This window comes from Oncorhynchus masou, chromosome 1 (assembly GCF_036934945.1).
Source record: "Oncorhynchus masou masou isolate Uvic2021 chromosome 1, UVic_Omas_1.1, whole genome shotgun sequence".
NCBI classification, from domain to species: domain Eukaryota; kingdom Metazoa; phylum Chordata; class Actinopteri; order Salmoniformes; family Salmonidae; genus Oncorhynchus; species Oncorhynchus masou.
The window spans coordinates 32,698,849-32,720,489 of NC_088212.1; the positions used below are offsets into that span (position 1 = coordinate 32,698,849).

At 38.4% G+C, this 21,641-nt stretch overlaps 1 protein-coding gene across 1 annotated transcript in view; it reads left to right on the forward strand.

Annotated features, from left to right (window-relative positions):
* The first annotated feature begins 1,567 nt into the window (after positions 1 to 1,567).
* Positions 1,568 to 21,641, forward strand: part of LOC135542280 (sodium- and chloride-dependent GABA transporter ine-like) — a 68,220-nt gene continuing 48,146 nt past the window's right edge. Inside the window, exons 1-2 of the mRNA XM_064969127.1 lie at positions 1,568 to 2,338; positions 5,430 to 5,564. Coding sequence (XP_064825199.1) covers positions 2,098 to 2,338; positions 5,430 to 5,564 — 376 coding nt within the window. The 5' untranslated portion in view covers positions 1,568 to 2,097. The remainder of the gene's footprint in view (positions 2,339 to 5,429; positions 5,565 to 21,641) is intronic.

Consider the following 21,641-nt stretch of genomic DNA (forward strand, 5'->3'; position numbering starts at 1 on the left):
TCTTTTTGGCCTTTCTGTGACACCGGGTAGTGTAGGTGTCCTGGAGGGCAGGTAGTTTGCCCCCGGTGGTGTGTTGTGCAGACCTCACTATCCTCTGGAGAGCCTACGGTTGTGGGCGGAGCAGTTGCCGTACCAGGCGGCGATACAGCCTGACAGGATGCTCTCCATTGTGCATCTGTAAAAGTTTTATAGGTATTATGACTTTAATATTACTCAGCAGCGACTCAAACTATGTATATGTTTCTGATTAATAAACAAAGCCATGCTGGTGGGTGGTACCAATCAAATAAAACCCAGCCTTCAATTAAACATAGGCGAAAAATTATTTATACGTAATTTCATAAGACACGTCATTGGCACAATTTTGCATGAAGCAGGTAGTTCGGTTTTGCCATATCATACTTTGACTAAAACGCTAACTTATTGACTTACATCATTGGGTAACATCATTGGGTAAGCTCTGGCCATCTTTCAACTCGAAAAGGTGGATTTCTAATGTTGTGGGCGTTTAAACTCTCCCAGTTTATATGTCCCACTCTTTCTGAATTCACCCTATATTGAAATCTAAAACCACAAGATCTCTTTGTTTCTGGGTACTACTGATAATTGATTTCCTTAGATATTGAGGCTTGTTCTTCCAAATAAAATTATTAAGAATCTCATCTAACTCCTTTACAAGTCAAGTGATAATGAAAGATAATCAACTGAAAAGGTTTGATTTGAGTGTTTACACAGGCAGCGCAATTCTGATATTGTTTTTCACTAATTGGTCTTATGACCAAACACATGCAATATTTTCACGTCTGCGCTTTTCAGAGATGATCTTATTTGTTAAAAGGCCAATTAGTGAAAAATGGGTCTGCTTGTATGAACGCAGCCTTTAAAACAGCGACGTCAGACATCGCACCAATGATTTATATTTACACTTGATGATTTATAAGGGGCACTGTTTTGAAACCCCTGCGCCTCCATCTTGGCACTCCCTCACTGTCGTAAAACACAGTTTGAAGCTATAGAAATGCATTTATTAATGTCTCAATTCGTTTCCGCCACGTTTTTATTATATTAAAGACCCCTTAATGCATACTTTAAAATTATATAATGTGAGCTAAACATAAAAATAAAACCTGAAAAAATATATAAAAACCTATAAAAAATATAATTATTAGAGACTACTAATGTTACTGTCGTCCCCACTACAACAAAATAAAAACGTAATGTAATTTTGTAAATATATGTGACACTTAATTGAAATACTGTGGAATTTCATTAATTCTTAGGAGGACTGCGCCTACATGGTAGAGCCAATATGGCCGACCGGTGGCTTCAGAGACTGTCAATGTCCAATACATAGCATCTGCAATCCAGGGATTATATACATAATTGCATCACACTCGACTCAAACCAAATATTAACCTTAACCACACTGCTAACCTTATGCCTAACCCTAACCTTAAATTAAGACCATTTTTGTGTTCATTAATTTTGACTGCCAATTAGTAGTTTGTGGCTGTGGTAACTAGTGGAAACCCCACAACAAGGGCATCACTAGGAAACTACGGCACGTAGGGGCGGGTTCCCGATTTTTTTTTGACAGTACATAAGCAGGTGGAATGAACATTTTAGGTAAATGTTTCGGTGGGTTCATTGAGGTATAATAAGAACGGGTAGGTTACCGGGAGTTTAGTGCATATTATCCTGCATGTGAATTGATGGTAAATCGGGGCATTAGTTGTGATATGTCAGGCAGTCGTCGAATGAGGTATCATCTGATGCCTACAGTGAGATAGCGCACGATGTAGGCTAAAGCTAGTATACCAATATAATTGTGTTTCATAAGGGAATTGAGTTGTCCAGATTGTCTGTAGCCTATTTGGTTTAGACATTTTACTCGTGCGCCTATTATATATTTCCTGCTATAGGCTTTGTTCATAATATTCAGTATTATCCTACTGATTTATTCTATTACAAATGTTCTCGTCACATTTAGCCTATTGATTAAGCTGAAACTTCGACTGTTATCTGTTCGTAAGTGGCATAGTAGCCCATGACTTAATTGAAATTGTTGGTGAGAGTCAAGACTATTACTCTTTTACAATGGGAGTGGGGTCCGAAAAGACATCATCTACCACCAAGGGAGTCTACAAAGAGGAGACTGATATTGCTTTGAAAGCACCTTTAAACGTGAATGCTATGTTATCAAAGAAAGTGGGGCACGCGACAGCAGAAAGAGCCACCTGGGGTCGCCGCCTTGAGTTCGTCCTCGCGTCAGTGGGGTACGCGGTGGGACTTGGGAACGTGTGGCGCTTTCCATACCTCTGCTACAGGAGCGGTGGAGGTAAGCATGCATATGTGGAAGTATACATCCAGAAAGATTTTTCGGTTTGTTTAATTTAGAAACGAGTGTAATTACTGAGCAGTCACATGAAGTTTGCAATCCTGTTTGTTGCAATTTTTTTTATTGCAACATACACATGATAAGTGCAGTAAAATGTGTTGTTTTACGGTGTCAGCCATGGTAGTATAGAACCCCTGGAGCAAATTACGGTAAAGTGCCTTGCTCAAGGGCACATCAACAGACTTTTCACTTTGTAGGCTTGGAGCTTTTAAACTGACGACCTTTTGGTTACTGGACCAACATTCTAACTGCTAGTCTACCTGCCAACCGGTATGATCAATCTGTGATGTAGCCTACAAACTTTACTTGTGGTGTATGTGCCTTTTGGGTTGAACAATAGCCTTACTAATTAAAAAAGGAGAAGCCTTTTCACTCTGCAATAACAAGGTTGTTTTCAGAATAAAGATAATGTGTTCATTTATGTTGGATGTTTGTTTCTTGAAGATGTATGACATTTTGCTTACTTGCTGATTTTAATCTTACTTTGCATGCCTTTTATAGAATATTGGATTGAGCCAAATGATGCCATATGGATTCTGTTTTTAATAAAATGTTGAAACTTGGATCTCAGGGATTCTGTCTGCCACATCTTCTGAAATACACCACAAAGGAAGACTTTCAGGTTGAGATTAATGTCAAGATGTTATGAATATAAACTGGACTTCTTGAAGGAGCCAGGTGCCACACCACTAGTTTTGCTGGGACTGTCTTGGAGTGGGCTAAGTGGGGAGGGGGAAACTGGCAGAGGTTTTGAACTCTTGTTTATATTGTTCTATTAACGAATTATCACGAGGCAGGCAAAAACTCTATCCCAAACTCTATCTTTTCGAACAGCTCTTACACTAAAATTATATGATAATTTTCAGTGTTATTCAAACCACATAGGTGGAAATATATATCATAGGAAAATTACATTTTTGACTGCACTGGTCCTTTATTGTTGCATCATCATCATCATGACTTTGCATTGCCTTGGCTTACAGCACAGCTGAGATCTAGGCATGTGTGACTCGGAAAAACATCAGACCTTCCCACACAACAGACACGGATGATTGTGTTCTGTTGTATTTCCTCATTAGACTTGCCTAGTTAAATACAGGTTAAATCAAATAAATACAAATAGTTTACTTCTTCTCCTGCTTTGCCACGGACCTCACTGTATAACAGAAATGTGCTACCTTGACAGATACCATCACACTGGTTTGCTCAGGCACTTAGAAGGCACTAAATTAATCTGGCATACATTCACATCCCTGGTTTATGTAGCAGACATAAATTGGATTTATGATCTCGTGGGGGAATTGCCTCTTGGTCTAATGGTCAAGATGTATATTTCTCCTGTGAGGAACCAGGGTTCAAATCCTGTCTGTGACAACTACAATAAGGGGTCTGCATCTCATTCCCTCACCCGAGAGCTTAAAACAAGTATAAGGACATTTCTAGTTGTAGTTTAGGGAATTAAGAATGTCTTGATTTTATTACAGTAAGACACACCATGTGTTGCCTATTCATCCTCCTTGGTGTTAAGCTATCTGTCATGGTAATTTCCATATATGACCGTTTCCTGGGCTAGCAGTCCAGACCTCTATCCAGTTACTGAGATAGGGTGGATCTGCTCTGTAAACGGAGATGCTGTGTTGGTGGTAGTAGTAGACAATAGTTGATGGTGCACTGCCTGGGTCGAATTTCAATTGAATTGAACCAACATTGAGAGTTCATTGTTTCTTGGGCCTCAGGCCTTGAAAAATACAAAATTCAACTGATTGAAAGTATAAGGGGATATCAGTGAGAAATGCCGTGGTCAAGGCTTCGACGGCGCCAGTGCAATGAGTGGAGCTTACTCAGGTGTTCAAAAGCGCATATCACGGGCCTCCTTTGCTCTAACATGCACTGCCAACTGTGGGACCTTATCTAGATTGATGGGTGCCTTTCCAAATCATGTCCAATCAATTGAATTTACCACAGGTGGATTCCAAGTTGTAGAAACATCTCAAGGATGATCAATGGAAACAGGATGTGCCTGAGCTCAATTTTGAGATTCATAGCAAAGGGTCTGAATACTTAAATAAGGTATTTGTTTTTATTTTTGTATAAATTTGCAAAAATGTCAACCTGTTTTCACTTTGTCATTATGGGGTACTGTGTGTAGATTGTTGGGGAAAAAATAATTGAATCCAATTTAGAATAACGCTGTAAGGTAACAAAATGTGGATAGGAGAGAAGGGGTCTTAATACTTTCCAAAGCCGCTGTATCTTGGCACGCATCATTCAAGACTAAGTTTAAGTTGTGTGCAGCGCAATTGACCTACAGGCCGTAGTGAAAACATTTGCATACAAAAAAGGAGGACTTCAGGAGACCGGGGAGTCTCTTGTCGGATTTAATTTGATTTAATTGAATTTACTTTGAATATTGCAGCCCATTTGTGTAGGCTATTAGCCAGACAAAATCCGCTGAGTTCAACAATAAATAATGGCTGAATTTATCCTCAAGCCGACAACTTTTTTTTCTCTTTTTTTGGTTGTGTTTCATGTGTCATTTAAAAAAAGTGTATAAATAGCAGCCAAATACAGTATATAGCTATAGATTGTACACTGCAGAATGAAACAATCCCCACTAAGCTAGTGATTTGAGGGTGGACTGACTGTATTATTTGGCATTAATAGACTGGTTTCACGCACAACAACTTTCTATACAAGCTGGGAGGTAGCGTGAGGACTGCTCATGTCATGCAGGTTCAAGTAGCCTATACAGGACAGTTGTATATTCAAATAAAACTATATATTGGTAGCTGATTAGTATGTTGCATCAGACATTTATTTTACAATCAGCAATGTTTGAATTTCCAACATATGTTATTGCCACCAGCCAGCATTTTGTGACACTGTGTATAGCTTTGTGAAATGTTACGCTTAACAAACTCCGGCCTTGCGGGGGTCCAGAAAAACAATACATGTCTTGTTTAATTTGCAGTTTATCTTGAACACTTCTTGTGTTACTAATCTATTTGGCTCCATATCTCCCTTCGTTTAGGTGCCTTTCTCATTCCTTACTTTCTCATGCTGTTTCTGTGTGGCATCCCCCTTCTCTTCATGGAGTTTGCTATTGGGCAGTACACCCGTCTGGGACCGGTGCATGCTCTAGCCACAATCTGCCCCTTGTTCAAAGGTGAGTATTATCCACAGGCCTATGGTTCCCAAGCCTCACATGTTTAGCCTTTATCCACCATTTATTGTTGGTTTTAGCCAACCTGGAAGAGTCCAGCAAAGAGACAATGATATTTTAATGAGCGCATATGTACAGTAGGCCTACTTGGCACGGGTAAAGGGATTAACATGTGAAGGTTCAGGTTGCTCCTTTGTTCAGAAGGGGAAGGGTTTAATAAACTGCTATCAGGTTCCGGTGTTACTCGACAATGTCATATGACTCAAAATTGGCTTTAAACAATAGTCTACATCTTTGTTGACATGTTATTAATTATTTAGACATTACACATGAATAGCCTATTGGGTTTATACTAGGTGTTCGCAGAATAAAATAATAATAGAAGGATTTATGCAATTAACTGATACTCATAGGTATTTACACTATACCACCCATGCAATAATTCTGCACCATTACTTTCACCCTTAAGTGTTCTTCACTACTTCACTTTCTTTTTCAAAAACAAGGTGCACCCTGTTGTTTAGCTTTAATTTAAGCTCTCCTTCCCACGTTAGACTCCTGCCCACATGCTACAAGTTATAAAAGGAATGGCCTTTGTACAAACAGTCCTTTACAAATAAGATTGTTTCTTAAAAGCTGTGCTTGTTCACAGCTTGTTTTTTGTTGTTTTTTTCATCTGTCACATGTTCAGTTTCATACCTACTGTTCATGGGTAACACTTCATGTGTCATACATAAGCTTTCCAGTACACGTAGTGCCTGATGGATTATTTTTAAATGAACTATTTCCAAATATCATTATTAGTATGGACAAAGCCTAAATCATTGTTGTAACTTGTTATGGAGGTTTATCACACATCATAATGTTATATGTTTTTCTTTTGTTGTTAACGTTGATCTGAAAGGTTTATTGATGCCACTAGAAATTAAACGTTACCAATAATGTACAAAGTAATATGTAACAGACCCATCCTTATAGACCAACTAAGGAGAAATGTGATGAATTGTATCAAGTAATTCTTTAAAGTTTCAGTTTATTTTGGTTAGATGGGTTTGCACCTGTTATTTTCTGGAGTGAATAAAATCATATTCCTTCTTAACCTCATGTTCAATGTTTGATGTCTCAGGCCCCTCTGAAAAGAACAGGTGCAAATGTGACGCAATACAGAGTAAAATCCACATTTGTGAGATTTTTTTTATCCGTGACAATTAACTGTTGGCCAGTCTTCTTTCCATCTAGTTAAATAGTACACTGACATGATGTTTGCCCCATTTTGGCTTCACTTCACAGTGAAAGGAGTGATCCTACAATGTGAGCCTAATTAGTTCAAAAGGAAACCTGTCGTGTGTGTGTACTTATGCCCGGGTTTGGTATTATAAGGGGATGTGCTGATAAATAGGAATCCAAGTGCACAGGTTAAAACACATAGAATTAACCTTCCCACTGGGCACAAACTGCCCAAACTATACATTGACAAACTTAGATTGCACATCACTATACAAATTAAGTGGAAAATAAATTGGATTTGAAAAAAGTAATCAACTGTTTTGAGGGTGACATTTTAACCACAGGATTATGTCATCATGGTAATCATGTTTCTACAAAGACAAACCTTGTATAAAATATATGTTGAATCTGTACCTTAACACAATGTACTGGAGAATTGATTTGTCTACAGCTACCCTCTGGTCTCCTATCAAGGGTTTTAACCAAGCCAAGCCCAGCTTAGCTATGATATTTTTCACTGACTATTACCAATGTGCTATTTTTACAAGGAGTAGGTCTAACAGAGCAAATTAATAATCAATGATGCCATTTAGGCCTATATAACCTTTGCAAAGTCATCAACAGCTATTGTTTGAATTCAACGCAGAATTCAACAAACAAAAGGCCTAGCGAAATGTAATGATATTTAGGGCTCGATTCAATCTAAATATCAGGTATCACTGAAGCGCTACAGATTTCCCAATTTTAAATTTCCAATGGAGCCTACTTACAGTGTCTTCAGAAAGTATTCATACCCCTTGACTTATTCCACATTTTTTCTTACAGCCAAATTCTTCATGCTCTGTCAAATTGATTATTGATCATAGCTAGACAACCATTTTCCGTTCTTGCTGTAGATTTAAGTCAGAACTGTAACTCGGCCACTCAGGAACATTCACTGTCTTCTTGGTAAGCAACTCCTGTGTAGATTTGGCCTTGTATTTTGGGTTTCCAGTGTCTGGTGGAAAGCAGACGGAGCCAGGTATTTTTTTTTTTTTTTATCCTGAAAAATTATTACAAGCATGCCCATAACTTGATGCAACCACCACTATGCTTGAAAATATGGAGAGTGGTCCTCAGTAATGTGTTGTATTGGATTTGCCCCCAAACATAACACTTTGTATTCAGGACAAAAAGTCAATTGCTTTGCCACATTTTTTTGCAGTATTACATTATTTCCTTGTTGCAAACAGGATGCTTGTTTTTGAATATTTTTTATTCTGTACAGGAGTACCTACAATGTTGATCCATCCTCAGTTTTCTCCCTCATGGTGAAATCCTTGAGCGGTTTCCTTTTTCTCCGGCAATTGAGTTAGGAAGGATGCCTGTATCTTTTGTAGTGACTGGGTGTAATGCTACGCCATCCAAAATGTAATGAATAACTTCACCATCCTCAAAGGGATATTCATTGTCTGCTTTTTAATTTAAAAAATTAAAAACATCTACCAATAGGTGCCCTTACCTGCAAGGAATTTGAAAACCTCTGTGGTCTTTATGATTGAATCAGTTTTTGACATTCACTGCTTGACTGAGGGACCTTACAATTATCTGTATGTGTGAGGTACAGAGATGAGAGAGTCATTAAAAATCATGTTAAACACTATTGCACACAGAGTGAGTCCATACAACGTATTATGTGACTTGTTAAGCACATTTTTACTCCTGAACTTTATGCTTGCCATAATAAAGTGATTGAAAACTTATTGACTCAGGACATTTCAGCTTTTAATTTTGAATTAATTTGTATACATTTTGAAAAACATTATTCCACTTTGACATTATGAAGTATTGTATGTAGGCCAGTGACCCCAAAAAATCTAAATGTAATCCATTATAAATTCAGGCTGTAACTCATCAAAATGTGGATAAAGAAAAGGGATGGGAATACTTTCTGAAGACCCTGAATGCAGCGTTTACTGTGAATGTGGTCTCCGCTAACGAGGGAACATAGCCTTTAAATTCCAATCAACTGAAGTTCAGCATTACAGCGTGATGATGCGTTGATGTCAACACAACCAAATATCAACATTTTGAAGGAGATCCCACCCAGGGATGTACTGTAACTACGCCTTGGATAGTTCCATCTGTGCCACTGACAGTCTGCCATAATCAATTTATAAATTATTAATTTGCAGAAAAAAAATGAATTAATGTCTCCCTCTCAACCAAACATCTATGTTAAAGAATGTAAAGTGCATTTAAAGTTTGATTTGATCTAGTCCTATTTTTTAACTTAGATTTTTGGTTGAGATGGAGACGTGAATCCAACATATCAGTTATTAATTTGTAGACTAACTGGAATTAAAGCCAGACTAAGTCAGTGGCACTATCCAAGCAGAAGATATTAAAGCCAGATTAAGTCAATGGAACAATCCAAGCCGAAAATACATCTCCTTCAAATGTTGATGTTTGGTAGGGTTGACGACCAAACCCAATTCAATATCACTTTTAAAATACAATAAATAGCCCATATCAAGTTAGATATGTTAGATTCACGTCTCCAACTCAACCAAAAATACAAGTTAAAGAATGGGATTAAGCCAGTGACTCTGTTAATATTTGGTTGCGTTGTCAACCAAACACAGTTCAATATTACATTTGTAATACAGTAAATACCCTAAAGTTAATCTTAATGTAACGTTCAACCTTTTAAAATGAGTAACACATCCACGGCCACATTTTGAGTTTACTGTAACTGTATACATTTCTTATGTGATCATAAAGCATGTTCAAGATAGCATGCAGAAGTCTGGGGAGATGGTTGCACCATATACTTTTCATGTAGACCAGTGATAAAACAATCTGTTATACAAATAAACAAAATATTCTAATTTTAACCAGGTTGTGCTTTTAAATGGTTGAAAGTGCATTGATAGGGTGACAACTAAACCAAAAATCTGACATTGTTTTTCCATTGGAATTTGGTTGTGCTTTTTAGATTGTTAAAAGCATAGTGATAATTGGAAATTCAACTGACTTTTGGTTGTCTTTTTGAGTGGGTGAATATACACTACCGTTCAAAAGTTTGGGATCACTTAGAAATGTCCTTATTTTTGAAAGAAAATTCTTTTTTTTTGTCCATTTAAAATAACATCAAATTGATCATAAATACAATGTAAACATTGTGAATGATGTAAATGACTATTGTAGCTGGAAACAGCTGATTAAAAAAAATATATATTTAATGGAATATCTACATAGGCGTACAGACGCCCATTATCAGCAACCATCACTCCTGTGTTCCAATGTCACGTTGATAAACCTGGATTAGCTTAAACATATTAAAATGCTAATTGATCATTAGAAAACCCCTTTGCAATTATGTTAGCACAGCTAAAAACTGTTTTGCTGATATAAAAAAGTTGAGTATCTGGAGCATCAGCATTTGTGGGTTTGAGTACAGGCTCAAAATGGGAAGTAACAGAGACCTTTATTCTGAAACTCAGTCTATTCTTGTTCTGAGAAATGAAGGCTATTTCATGTGAGAAATTGCCAAGAAACTGAAGGTCTCGTACAATGCTGTGTACTTCTCCCTTCACAGAACAGCGCAAACAGGCTCTAACCAGAATAGAAAGAGTGGGAGGCCCTGGTGCACAACTGAGCAAGAGGACAAGTACATTAGAGTGTCTGTCTAGTTTGAGAAACAGACTTCTCACAAGTCCTCAACTGGCATCTTCATTAAATAGTACCCACAAAATACCAGTCTCAATGTCAACAGTGAAGAGGTGACTCCGGGATGCTGGCCTTCTAGGCAGAGTTGAAAAGAAAAAGTCACATCTCAGACTCGCCAATAAAAATAAAAGATTAAGATGGGTAAAAGAACACAGACACTGGACAGAGGAACTCTGTGGACAAAAAATTGTATTTTCTTTCAAAAACAAGGGCATTTCTAAGTGACCCCAAACTTTTGAACTGTAATCTAGGTTGCAATCTCATTGATCAACGTCTCAACCAAATATTACCCAATTATCCACTTTGAAATGACATATTGTGCCCAATGGATTGTCCTTAAATTCAGGTTAAGAAGTTGGGATGGAAGTTCATGTGTGATATATCAACAGTACATTTTATGGCATTGGCATCAGTATCATCACTTATTAGAACAATGTCAATAGAAGTAACAACAATGCAGTGGTTTTCTTAGAGGGGTAAGTCATTTAAACTTGTTGCACAAAAGACCGCTCAAAAGCAGTTTCCTGTTTAGGGTGACAATATACAAACAAATGACCAACCACAAATGGTTTCAGATTAATAAACACAATTTTATTAATAGTGAATAATAATTAAGGACTACATTTTCAGGTTATACTGTAGTTCCACTTCACTTTGAACTATTTGTCATGATATACATTTCATGCTGCATTTTCTGACCATTTAGAATTGTTCATGCAAGTTTGTGGCAAATTACATTTTTCTGTTTCCTTGACACATCCACGCTATGTTATCCAACCTAATCGCTGAATGTGTATTAACATTATTTTATTATATTATTATTTTATGAGCTGACAAACTGTTATTAATGGTAATTACACGTGCCATTTTTTTCCATATTTCATACACTTGCTTCATAGCAGATAATTGAAGTGAAGTGTTTGTATGTGTTCATAGTAGTTATAGTAGGTTGGCTTCTGTCAAACTATCTTTCACATCTCTTTGATTGATTGAATAGGGGGATGGGACTTCCACCATGATTTTAGGGGTCCGTGTCCAGTTGTAATTAAATGAGACGCAAGTGGTTTCACCCATGATTTGGGAGGTTGGTAATTAGGTTTTGTTATGTTTAATTAAGACTCTATAATTAGCTTTGTGTGGGTGTTGTCTGTGATTTAATGTCTGTTTATATCATCTGACGTAATGTTAGGTAGAACTTGACCTGGGAGTCATGATTTATGACTCCAGATGTCAAATCTGGGATTAGGGACTAATTTCTATAGAAGGATGTTTGTACTCACAAAAAGATAGTTACACATATTAAGATATGTAACATTTAAAATATTATTACATTTGTAAGATCATTGAAGATCTCATGCCCATATGAATATAATTCTATCCACTGACGCTGCAGGCAACAGTTTTCAACAAGTTACGTTGGTGATGGAAAATGTCTGATGTTCAAAGATCTACATCATCACACGGGATACAGTAGATCACCCGCATAAGCCTTTGCGAGGGTTAAATCTGCATAAAAATAGTTGATTCTGGGTGGTAGATGTAGACGAGTCTGGGTGGTAGATGTACAGTGCCTTGCGAAAGTATTCGGCCCCCTTGAATTTTGCGACCTTTTGCCACATTTCAGGCTTCAAACATAAAGATATAAAACTGTATTTTTTTGTGAAGAATCAACAACAAGTGGGACACAATCATGAAGTGGAACGACATTTATTGGATATTTCAAACTTTTTTAACAAATCAAAAACTGAGAAATTGGGCGTGCAAAATTATTCAGCCCCCTTAAGTTAATACTTTGTAGCGCCACCTTTTGCTGCGATTACAGCTGTAAGTCGCTTGGGGTATGTCTCTATCAGTTTTGCGAGAGACTGAAATTTTTCCCCATTCCTCCTTGCAAAACAGCTCGAGCTCAGTGAGGTTGGATGGAGAGCATTTGTGAACAGCAGTTTTCAGTTCTTTCCACAGATTCTCGATTGGATTCAGGTCTGGACTTTGACTTGGCCATTCTAACACCTGGATATGTTTATTTTTGAACCATTCCATTGTAGATTTTGCTGTATGTTTTGGATCATTGTCTTGTTGGAAGACAAATCTCCGTCTTAGTCTCAGGTCTTTTGCAGACTCCATCAGGTTTTCTTCCAGAATGGTCCTGTATTTGGCTCCATCCATCTTCCCATCAATTTTAACCATCTTCCCTGTCCCTGCTGAAGAAAAGCAGGCCCAAACCATGATGCTGCCACCACCATGTTTGACAGTGGGGATGGTGTGATGAGCTGTGTTGCTTTTACGCCAAACATAACGTTTTGCATTGTTGTCAAAAATTTTAATTTTGGTTTCATCTGACCAGAGCACCTTCTTCCACATGTTTGGTGTGTCTCCCAGGTGGCTTGTGGCAAACGTTAAACGACACTTTTTATGGATATCTTTAAGAAATGGCTTTCTTCTTGCCACTCTTTCATAAAGGCCAGATTTGTGCAATATACGACTGATTGTTGTCCTATGGACAGAGTCTCCCACCTCAGCTGTAGATTTCTGCAGTTCATCCAGAGTGATCATGGGCCTCTTGGCTGCATCTCTGATCAGTCTTCTCCTTGTATGAGCTGAAAGTTTAGAGGGACGGCCAGGTCTTGGTAGATTTGCAGTGGTCTGATACTCCTTCCACTTCCATTTTATTATCGCTTGCACAGTGCTCCTTGGGATGTTTAAAGCTTGGGAAATCTTTTTGTATCCAAATCCGGCTTTAAACTTCTTCACAACAGTATCTCGGGCCTGCCTGGTGTGTTCCTTGTTCTTCATGATGCTCTCTGCGCTTTTAACGGACCTCTGAGACTATCACAGTGCAGGTGCATTTATACGGAGACTTGATTACACACAGGTGGATTGTATTTATCATCATTAGTCATTTAGGTCAACGTTGGATCATTCAGAGATCCTCACTGAACTTCTGGAGACAGTTTGCTGCACTGAAAGTAAAGGGGCTGAATAATTTTGCACACCCAATTTTTCAGTTTTTGATTTGTTAAAAAAGTTTGAAATATCCAATAAATGTCGTTCCACTTCATGATTGTGTCCCACTTGTTGTTGATTCTTCACAAAAAAATACAGTTTTATATCTTTATGTTTGAAGCCTGAAATGTGGCAAAAGGTCGCAAAGTTCAAGGGGGCCGAATACTTTCGCAAGGCACTGTAAGTAGGGAGAAACGGGGTGACAGGTTAAAGTGGATATTGTCTGATAGCACCAATTTGATAACCTTAAAGTCTGGTTTCACAGAATTGATTGATGTACTATGAACATATTACATTTAAAATATTATTTGATCAGATTTTTAAGATGACAAAGGATCTCTCACACACAATTATATCCACTGATGTTGCATACATCCATTTTCTAGAATTATGGTTTACATTTTACATCCCATACACTAATACTAGTAGAGGGGTGTAGATCAGCTTTAATTTTGCAGATTGTTGTTACGTCCGTCGTCAGAATGAGACCAATGCGCAGCGTGGAAAGTGTACATATTACTTTATTTTAGATGAACACCCAAAACCAACAAAAGCTCAATGAACGTAAAGTTCTGCAGGGCTATACAGCAACTGTGGAAAAAAACAAGATCCCACAAACTCAGGTGGAAAACAGGCTGCCTAAATATGATTCCCAATCAGAGACAACGATAGACAGCTGCGTCTGATTGGGAACCAAACCCGGCCAACAAAGAAATAGAAAACTAGAATGCCCACCCATATCACACCCTGACCTAACCAAATAGAGAAATAAACAGGCTCTCTAAGGTCAGGGCGTGAGAATTGTGGCTATATACACACACACACACACACTTGTTGTTCACAAACTATAGTTTTGGTCAGTTAGGACATCTACTTTGTGCACGACACTTAATTTGTCATGACAAACAATTGTTTGCAGACAGATTATTTCACTTATAACTCTGTCACGCCCTGGTCTATATTTATTATGTTATCTTCATGTATTGGGTCAGGCCAGGGTGTGACATGGGTTTATTTGTAGTGTGTTTCGTCTTGGGGTTGTGTGGGGTGTATAGATTAGTCTATGGCTGCCTGAGGCGGTTCTCAATCAGAGTCAGGTGATTATCGTTGTCTCTGACTGGGAACCATATTTAGGTAGCCTGGGTTTCACTGTGTGTTTGTGGGTGATTGTTCCTGTCTCTGTGTTTGTTGCACCAGTCAGGGCTGTTTCGGTTTTCGACGTTTGTTGTTTTGTATTGTTTGTGTTCTTCAACATTAAAGATGTATCGAACGAACCACGTTGCATTTTGGTCCGATCCTTGTTCCACCTCTTGGTCAGAGGAGGAGTTGGATGAAAGCCGTTACAAACTCACTGTACCACAATTCCAGTAGGTCAGACGTTTACATACACTAAATTGACTGTGCCTTTAAACAGCTTGGGAAATTATGTCATGGCTTTAGAAGCTTCTGATAGGCTAATTGACATCGTTTGAGTCAATTGGAGGTGTACCTGTGAATGTATTTCAAGGCCTACCTTCAAACTCATTGCCTCTTTGCTTGACATCATGGGAAAATGAAAAGAAAGCAGCCAAAATGGTAGACCTCCACATGTCTGGTTCATCCTTGGGAGCAATTTCCAAATGCCTGAAGGTACCACGTTCATCTGTACAAACAATAGTACGCAAGTATAAACAACATGTGACCACCCAGTCATCATACCACTTAGGAAAAAGACACATTCTGTCTCCTAGAGATGAACGTACTTTGATGCGAAAAGAGCAAATCAATCCCAGAACAACAAGGACATTGTGAAGATGCTGGAGGAAATGGGTACAAAAGTATCTATATCCACAGTAAAACGAGTCCTATATCGCCAAAACCTGAAAGGCCCCTCAGCAAGGAAGAAGCCACTGCTCCAAAACCACCATAAAATGCCAGGTTACAATTTGCAACTGCATATGGAGACAAAGATTGTACTTTTTGGAGAAATGTCCTCTGGTCTGATGAAAGAAAAATAGAACTGCTTGGCCATAATGACCATTGTTATGTTTGGAGGAAAAGGGGGAGGCTTGCAGCTGTAGAACACCATCCCAACCGTGAAGCAAGGGGGTGGCAGCATCATGTTGTGGGGGTGCTTTGCTGCAGGAGGGACTGGTGCACTTCACAAAATAGATGGCATCACGAGGAAAGAAAATTATGTGTATATGTTGAAGCAACATCTCAAGACATCAGTCAGGAAGTTAAACCTTGGTCGCAAATGGGTCTTCTAAATGGACAATGACCCCAAGCATACTTCCAAAGTTGGCTTAAGGCTTAAGGACAACAAAATCAAGGTATTGGAGTGGCCATCACAAAGCCCTGACCTCAATCCCATATAAAATGTGTGGGCAGAACTGAAAATGTGTGTGTGTGAGCAAGGAGGCCTACAAACCTGACTCAGTTACACAAGCTCTGTCAGGAGGAATGGGCCAAAATTGACCCAACTTATTGTGGGAAGCTTGTGGAAGGCTACCCGAAACGTTTGACCCAAGTTAAACAATTTAAAGGCGATGCTACCAAATACTAATTGAGTGTATGTAAACCTCTGACCCACTGGGAATGTGATGAAAGCAATAAAAGCTGAAATAAATAATTCTCTCTACTATTATTCTGACATTTCACATTCTTAAAATAAAGTGGTGAACCTAACTGACCTAAGACAGGGAATTTTTACTTGGATTAAATATCAGGAATTGTGAAGGATTTTAGCCAAATACATTTAAACTCAGTTTATGTAAACTTCCGACTTCAACTATATACATTTGATGTATATATATATTTATTTTAAATAGCTAACCCTTCGATAGCCATAATAAATAGATTTGCTGACAGTGGACATCCTTGTTTTACTCCACTAGACAGTTGTTAATACTTTCTGAGAAGCAGCCATTATTTACTATTTTACACCTAGGGTTACTATACAAAACTTTAAACCATTGTATAGGAGATTGTCCAGGCGTTTATATATAAATTCCAGTCATACTTTATCAAAGGCCTTGTCAAGGTCGGCTATGAATACCAGACCTGGTTTCTCAAATGTGTTCTATTGTTTCTAGTACTTGTCTTATATTATCTCCAATGTATCGTCCATGTTAAAAGCTGTCTGATTAGGATAAATAATATCTGACAATACCTTTTTAAATTTTTTGCGCTATGCATTTTGCTAGAATTTTGGCATCACAACACTTAAGTGTAAGGGGTCCCCAGTTTTTAGGTGGACTGAATCTTTATATTTAGAACCTGGGTCATGTTTCAGTAATAGTACAATCAGACCTTCTTGCTGAGTATCTGATAATCTACCATTTTTATTTGAGTAGTAATAACATCTTAATAATGGTAGTTTGAGTACATCGAAAAATATTTGTTATGCCTCAACTGGTATACCATCAAGCCCTGGAGTTTTCCCAGACTACAAGACTTTAATTGCATCTAGAAGTTCCTCCTCTGTAATTAGGCCTTCACATGAGTCTTTACCTTAGTTAAGTCCAATATATGTTCTAACACTGTATCCAAACCGGCCACGCACCATTGTGCCCAAATTGATTTTTGTCCCCACACACCAAACACGATCACGACACGCAGGTAGAAATATCAAAACAAACTCTGAACCAATTGTTATTTTGGGGAAGGGTCGAAAAGCATTACACATTTATGGCAATTTAGTTGGCTATCTTGCAGTTGCTAGCTAATTTGTCCTATTAAGATAGCATGCTGTTTCTAGATAATTAGTTCTGGGATATAAATGTTGAGTTGTTATTTTACATTAAATGCACAAGGTCCTCTACTCCGACAATTAATCCACACATGAAACGGTCAACCGAATCGTTTCAAGTCAACTCTCCTCCTTCCAGGCTTTTCTTCTTTGGACTTTATATGGCAATTGGCATCTAACTTTCATAGTTACCACGACGACTGACCGAACTCAGTTCATCTTTCAATCACCCACGTGGGTATAACCAATGAGGAGATGGCATGTGGGTATCTGCTTCTATTAACCAATGAGGAGATGGGAGAGGCAGGACTTGCACCTCCTTCAGCTTCACAAATAAAACTGACTTCTACTTAAGCGCTTGGCAACGCAGACGCTCGTTGGCGCGTGTGAGCAGTGTTGATTCAATAATTGAATAACATCTAACATGCGATGGGAGCGGTATGGTCAGCATGTTAAGGTAAGCTTTAGTGTAGCTTAACTTCTTCCAGCATGAAGTACAGTACCAGTCAAAAGTTTGGACACACCTACTCATTCAATGGTTTTTCTTTATATTTACTATTTTCTACATTGTAGAATAATAGTGCCGACATCAAAACTATGAAATAACACATATGGAATCAAGTAGTAACCCAAAAAGTGTCAAACAAATCAAAATGTATTTTATATATTTCTTCAAATTGCCACCCTTTGCCTTAATGACAGCTTTGCACACTCTTGGAATTCTCAGCTTCACGAGGAATGCTTTTCCAACAGTCTTGAAGGAGTTCCCACATACAGTGGGGCAAAAAAGTATTTAGTCAGCCACCAATTGTGCAAGTTCTCCCACTTAAAAAGATGAGAGAGGCCTGTAATTTTCATCATAGGTACACTTCAACTATGACAGACAAAATGAGAAAACAAATTCCAGTTTATTTGCAAATTATGGTGGAAAATAAGTATTTGGTCACCTACAAACAAGCAAGATTTCTGGCTCTCACAGACCTGTAACTTCTTCTTTAAGAGGCTCCTCTGTCTTCCACTCGTTACCTGTATTAATGGCACCTGTTTGAACTTGTTATCAGTATAAAAGACACCTGTCCACAACCTCAAACAGTCACACTCCAAGCTCCACTATGGCCAAGACCAAAGAGCTGTCAAAGGACACCAGAAACAAAATTGTAGACCTGCACCAGGCTGGGAAGACTGAATCTGCAATAGGTAAGCAGCTTGGTTTGAAGAGATCAACTGTGGGAGCAATTATTAGGAAATGGAAGACATACAAGACCACTGATGATCTCCCTTGATCTGGTGCTCCACACAAGATCTCACCCCGTGGGGTCAAAATGATCACAAGAACGGTGAGCAAAAATCCCAGAACCACACGGGGGGACCTAGTGAATGACCTGCAGAGAGCTGGGACCAAAGTAACAAAGCCTACCATCAGTAACACACTACGCCGCCAGGGACTCAAATCCTGCAGTGCCAGACGTGTCCCCCTGCTTAAGCCAGTACATGTCCAGGCCCGTCTGAAGTTTGCTAGAGAGCATTTGAATGATCCAGAAGAAGATTGGGAAAATGTCATATGGTCAGATGAAACCAAAATATAACTTTTTGGTAAAAACTCAACTCGTCGTGTTTGGAGGACAAAGAATGCTGAGTTGCATCCAAAGAACACCATACCTACTGTGAAGCATGGGGGTGGAAACATCATGCTTTGGGGCTGTTTTTCTGCAAAGGGACCAGGACGACTGATCCGTGTAAAGGAAAGAATGAATGGCGCCATGTATCGTGAGATTTTGAGTGAAAACCTCCTTCCATCAGTAAGGGCATTGAGGATAAAACGTGGCTGGGTCTTTCAGCATGACAATGATCCCAAACACACCACCCGGGCAACGAAGGAGTGGCTTCGTAAGAAGCATTTCAAGGTCCTGGAGTGGCCTAGCCAGTCTTCAGATCTCAACCCATAGAAAATCTTTGGAGGGAATTGAAAGTCCGTGTTGCCCAGCAACAGCCACAAAACATCACTGCTCTAGAGGAGATATGCATGGAGGAATGGGCCAAAATACCAGCAACAGTGTGTGAAAACCTTGTGAAGACTTACAGAAAACGTTTGACCTCTGTCATTGCCAACAAAGGGTATATAACAAAGTATTGAGAAAGTTTTGTTATGGACCAAATACTTATTTTCCACCATAATTTGCCAATTAATTAATTAAAAATCCTACAATGTGATTTTCTGGATTATTTTTTCTCATTTTGTCTGTCCATAGTTGTCATAGTCATAGTTGAAGTGTACCTATGACGAAAATAACAGGCCTCTCTCAGTGGGAGAACTTGCACAATTGGAGGCTGACTAAATACTTTTTTGCCCCACTGTATGCTGAGCACTTGTTGTCTGCTTTTCCTTCACTCTGCGGTCCAACTCATCCCTAACCATCTCAATTGGGTTGAGGTCGAGAGATCGTGGAGGCCAGGTCATCTGATACATCACTCCATCACTCTCCTTCTTGGTCAAATAGCCCTTACACAGCCAGGAGTTGTGTTGGGTCATTGTCCTGTTGAAAAACCAATAATGGTCCCACTAATCGCAAACCAGATGGGATGGCGTATCGCTGCAGAATGCTGTGGTAGCTGTCACCCTGAGCTGTTTCACCTGTCTTCTGTTTGTCTCCACCCCACTCCAGGTGTCACCCATTTTCCCCATTATCCCTTGTGCATTTATACCTGTGTTTTCTTTTTGTCTGTTGCCAGTTCGTCTTGTCTCATCAAGCCTACCAGCTGTTTTTTTCCCCGTACTCCTGTTTCTTGTTAGTTCCTGTTTTCTTGTTCTCCCAGTTTTTGACATTAAGTGAATTTATGAGGCTGATAACTCTTAGTTTCACGGTCCTCATAGAGTCAGTTTCATTAGCGCTTGATGGTTTTTTGTGACTGCACTTGAAAAACTTTCAAAGTTCTTGAAATGTTCCATATTGACTGAGGAAAGAAATTCCACAAATTAACTTTTAACAAGGCACACCTGTTCATTGAAATGCATTCCAGTTGACTACCTCATGAAGCTAATTGAGAGAATGCCAAGAGTGTGCAAAGCTGTCATCAAGATTCTACTTTGAAGAATCTCAAATATAAAATATATTTTGATTTGTTTAACACTTTGTTTTGGTTACTACTTGATTCCATATGTGTTATTTCATAGTTTTGATGTCCTCACTATTATTTTACAATGTAGAAAATAGTAAAAATAAGGAGGAAAAACCTTGAATGGTTCTGTAATTGGTAGCTTGGTAAAATATATGTTCAGAGTACTTTTCTCCTAACACTGACTATATACAGTATATAACATGACTATCTTACAGACCTTCTCAAAGGCCCTCAATTTAGCATACTTACCTACATACCTAATTGTCTGCTGATGGTTGATGGGCCCCCAAATTGTATTCAAACTGGTTGGGTATATTTAAGCCCCAGGGCATTCGCACTTAGCCCGTTGGGCAATCAACAAGCAGTTGTCTGAATTTCACAGAGCCTTTGAAGTTAACAGAAAAGGAACACTGACGCAATGTTATTTATGTAACTTATTTCTAAAACTGATATGATATCCACATCGTATCAAAACATTTTTTACATATCAATATAGATTTTCCATCCCCATCACTAGTGAATTTAAATCTTCACACAAATGGTTGTTGCTAATGTGGTAAAAAAGTAACGTGTTCATGATGTCATTATGTCTTGTGGTAAAAACTACTGCCATTTAAAGGGGTGGTACACCAACATTTTTACATTTACTTAATTTTATTAACAAAGTGATTCACCCATTGATCCCGAGAGACTATGACCAAAAATATGGCTGTTTTCATTATTTACTTACCTTTGGCCAGCATTCGCATCGCTGCTAGTGAAACAATAAGCGTGGTAGTGCCAATGGCAGGATGCTTCAAAAAGCATGCTCAAATCCTCAATGTCACTTCAGGTCAAATGTTATAGCAACCCAAATACCATATCAAGTTGCACATATAGAATATTGGAGGATATTATAGGAAGTCTGGTAATATATATATTTTTTCTGAGAGTACACACCAATATGTGTACATTCAGAGAATTGTTTCTCTGTATTACCATTCTAACGTATTCATAGCACTAACAGACTTTTATGAGCTGGTTTGACTGGAACTAAATGTATATATAAGTAATTTTTTGTTGTTGTACACGGTCATATGATACATGGTATAGAAAAGTACAATCTTAGAAGAGTCACCGATAAAGGTCCCCCTCTACTTCTGGTGGTATGGATTATTCATGTGTCATGTCTCCAGAAAATTATATTTTCTCAAAGTACTATAAACAGAATTAGGTGTTTTTGGTTGGTGTCAAAATGACCCCAAATGACTTGATTTGATACAGAAACACTAAACAATGATTAAATTTGTTAT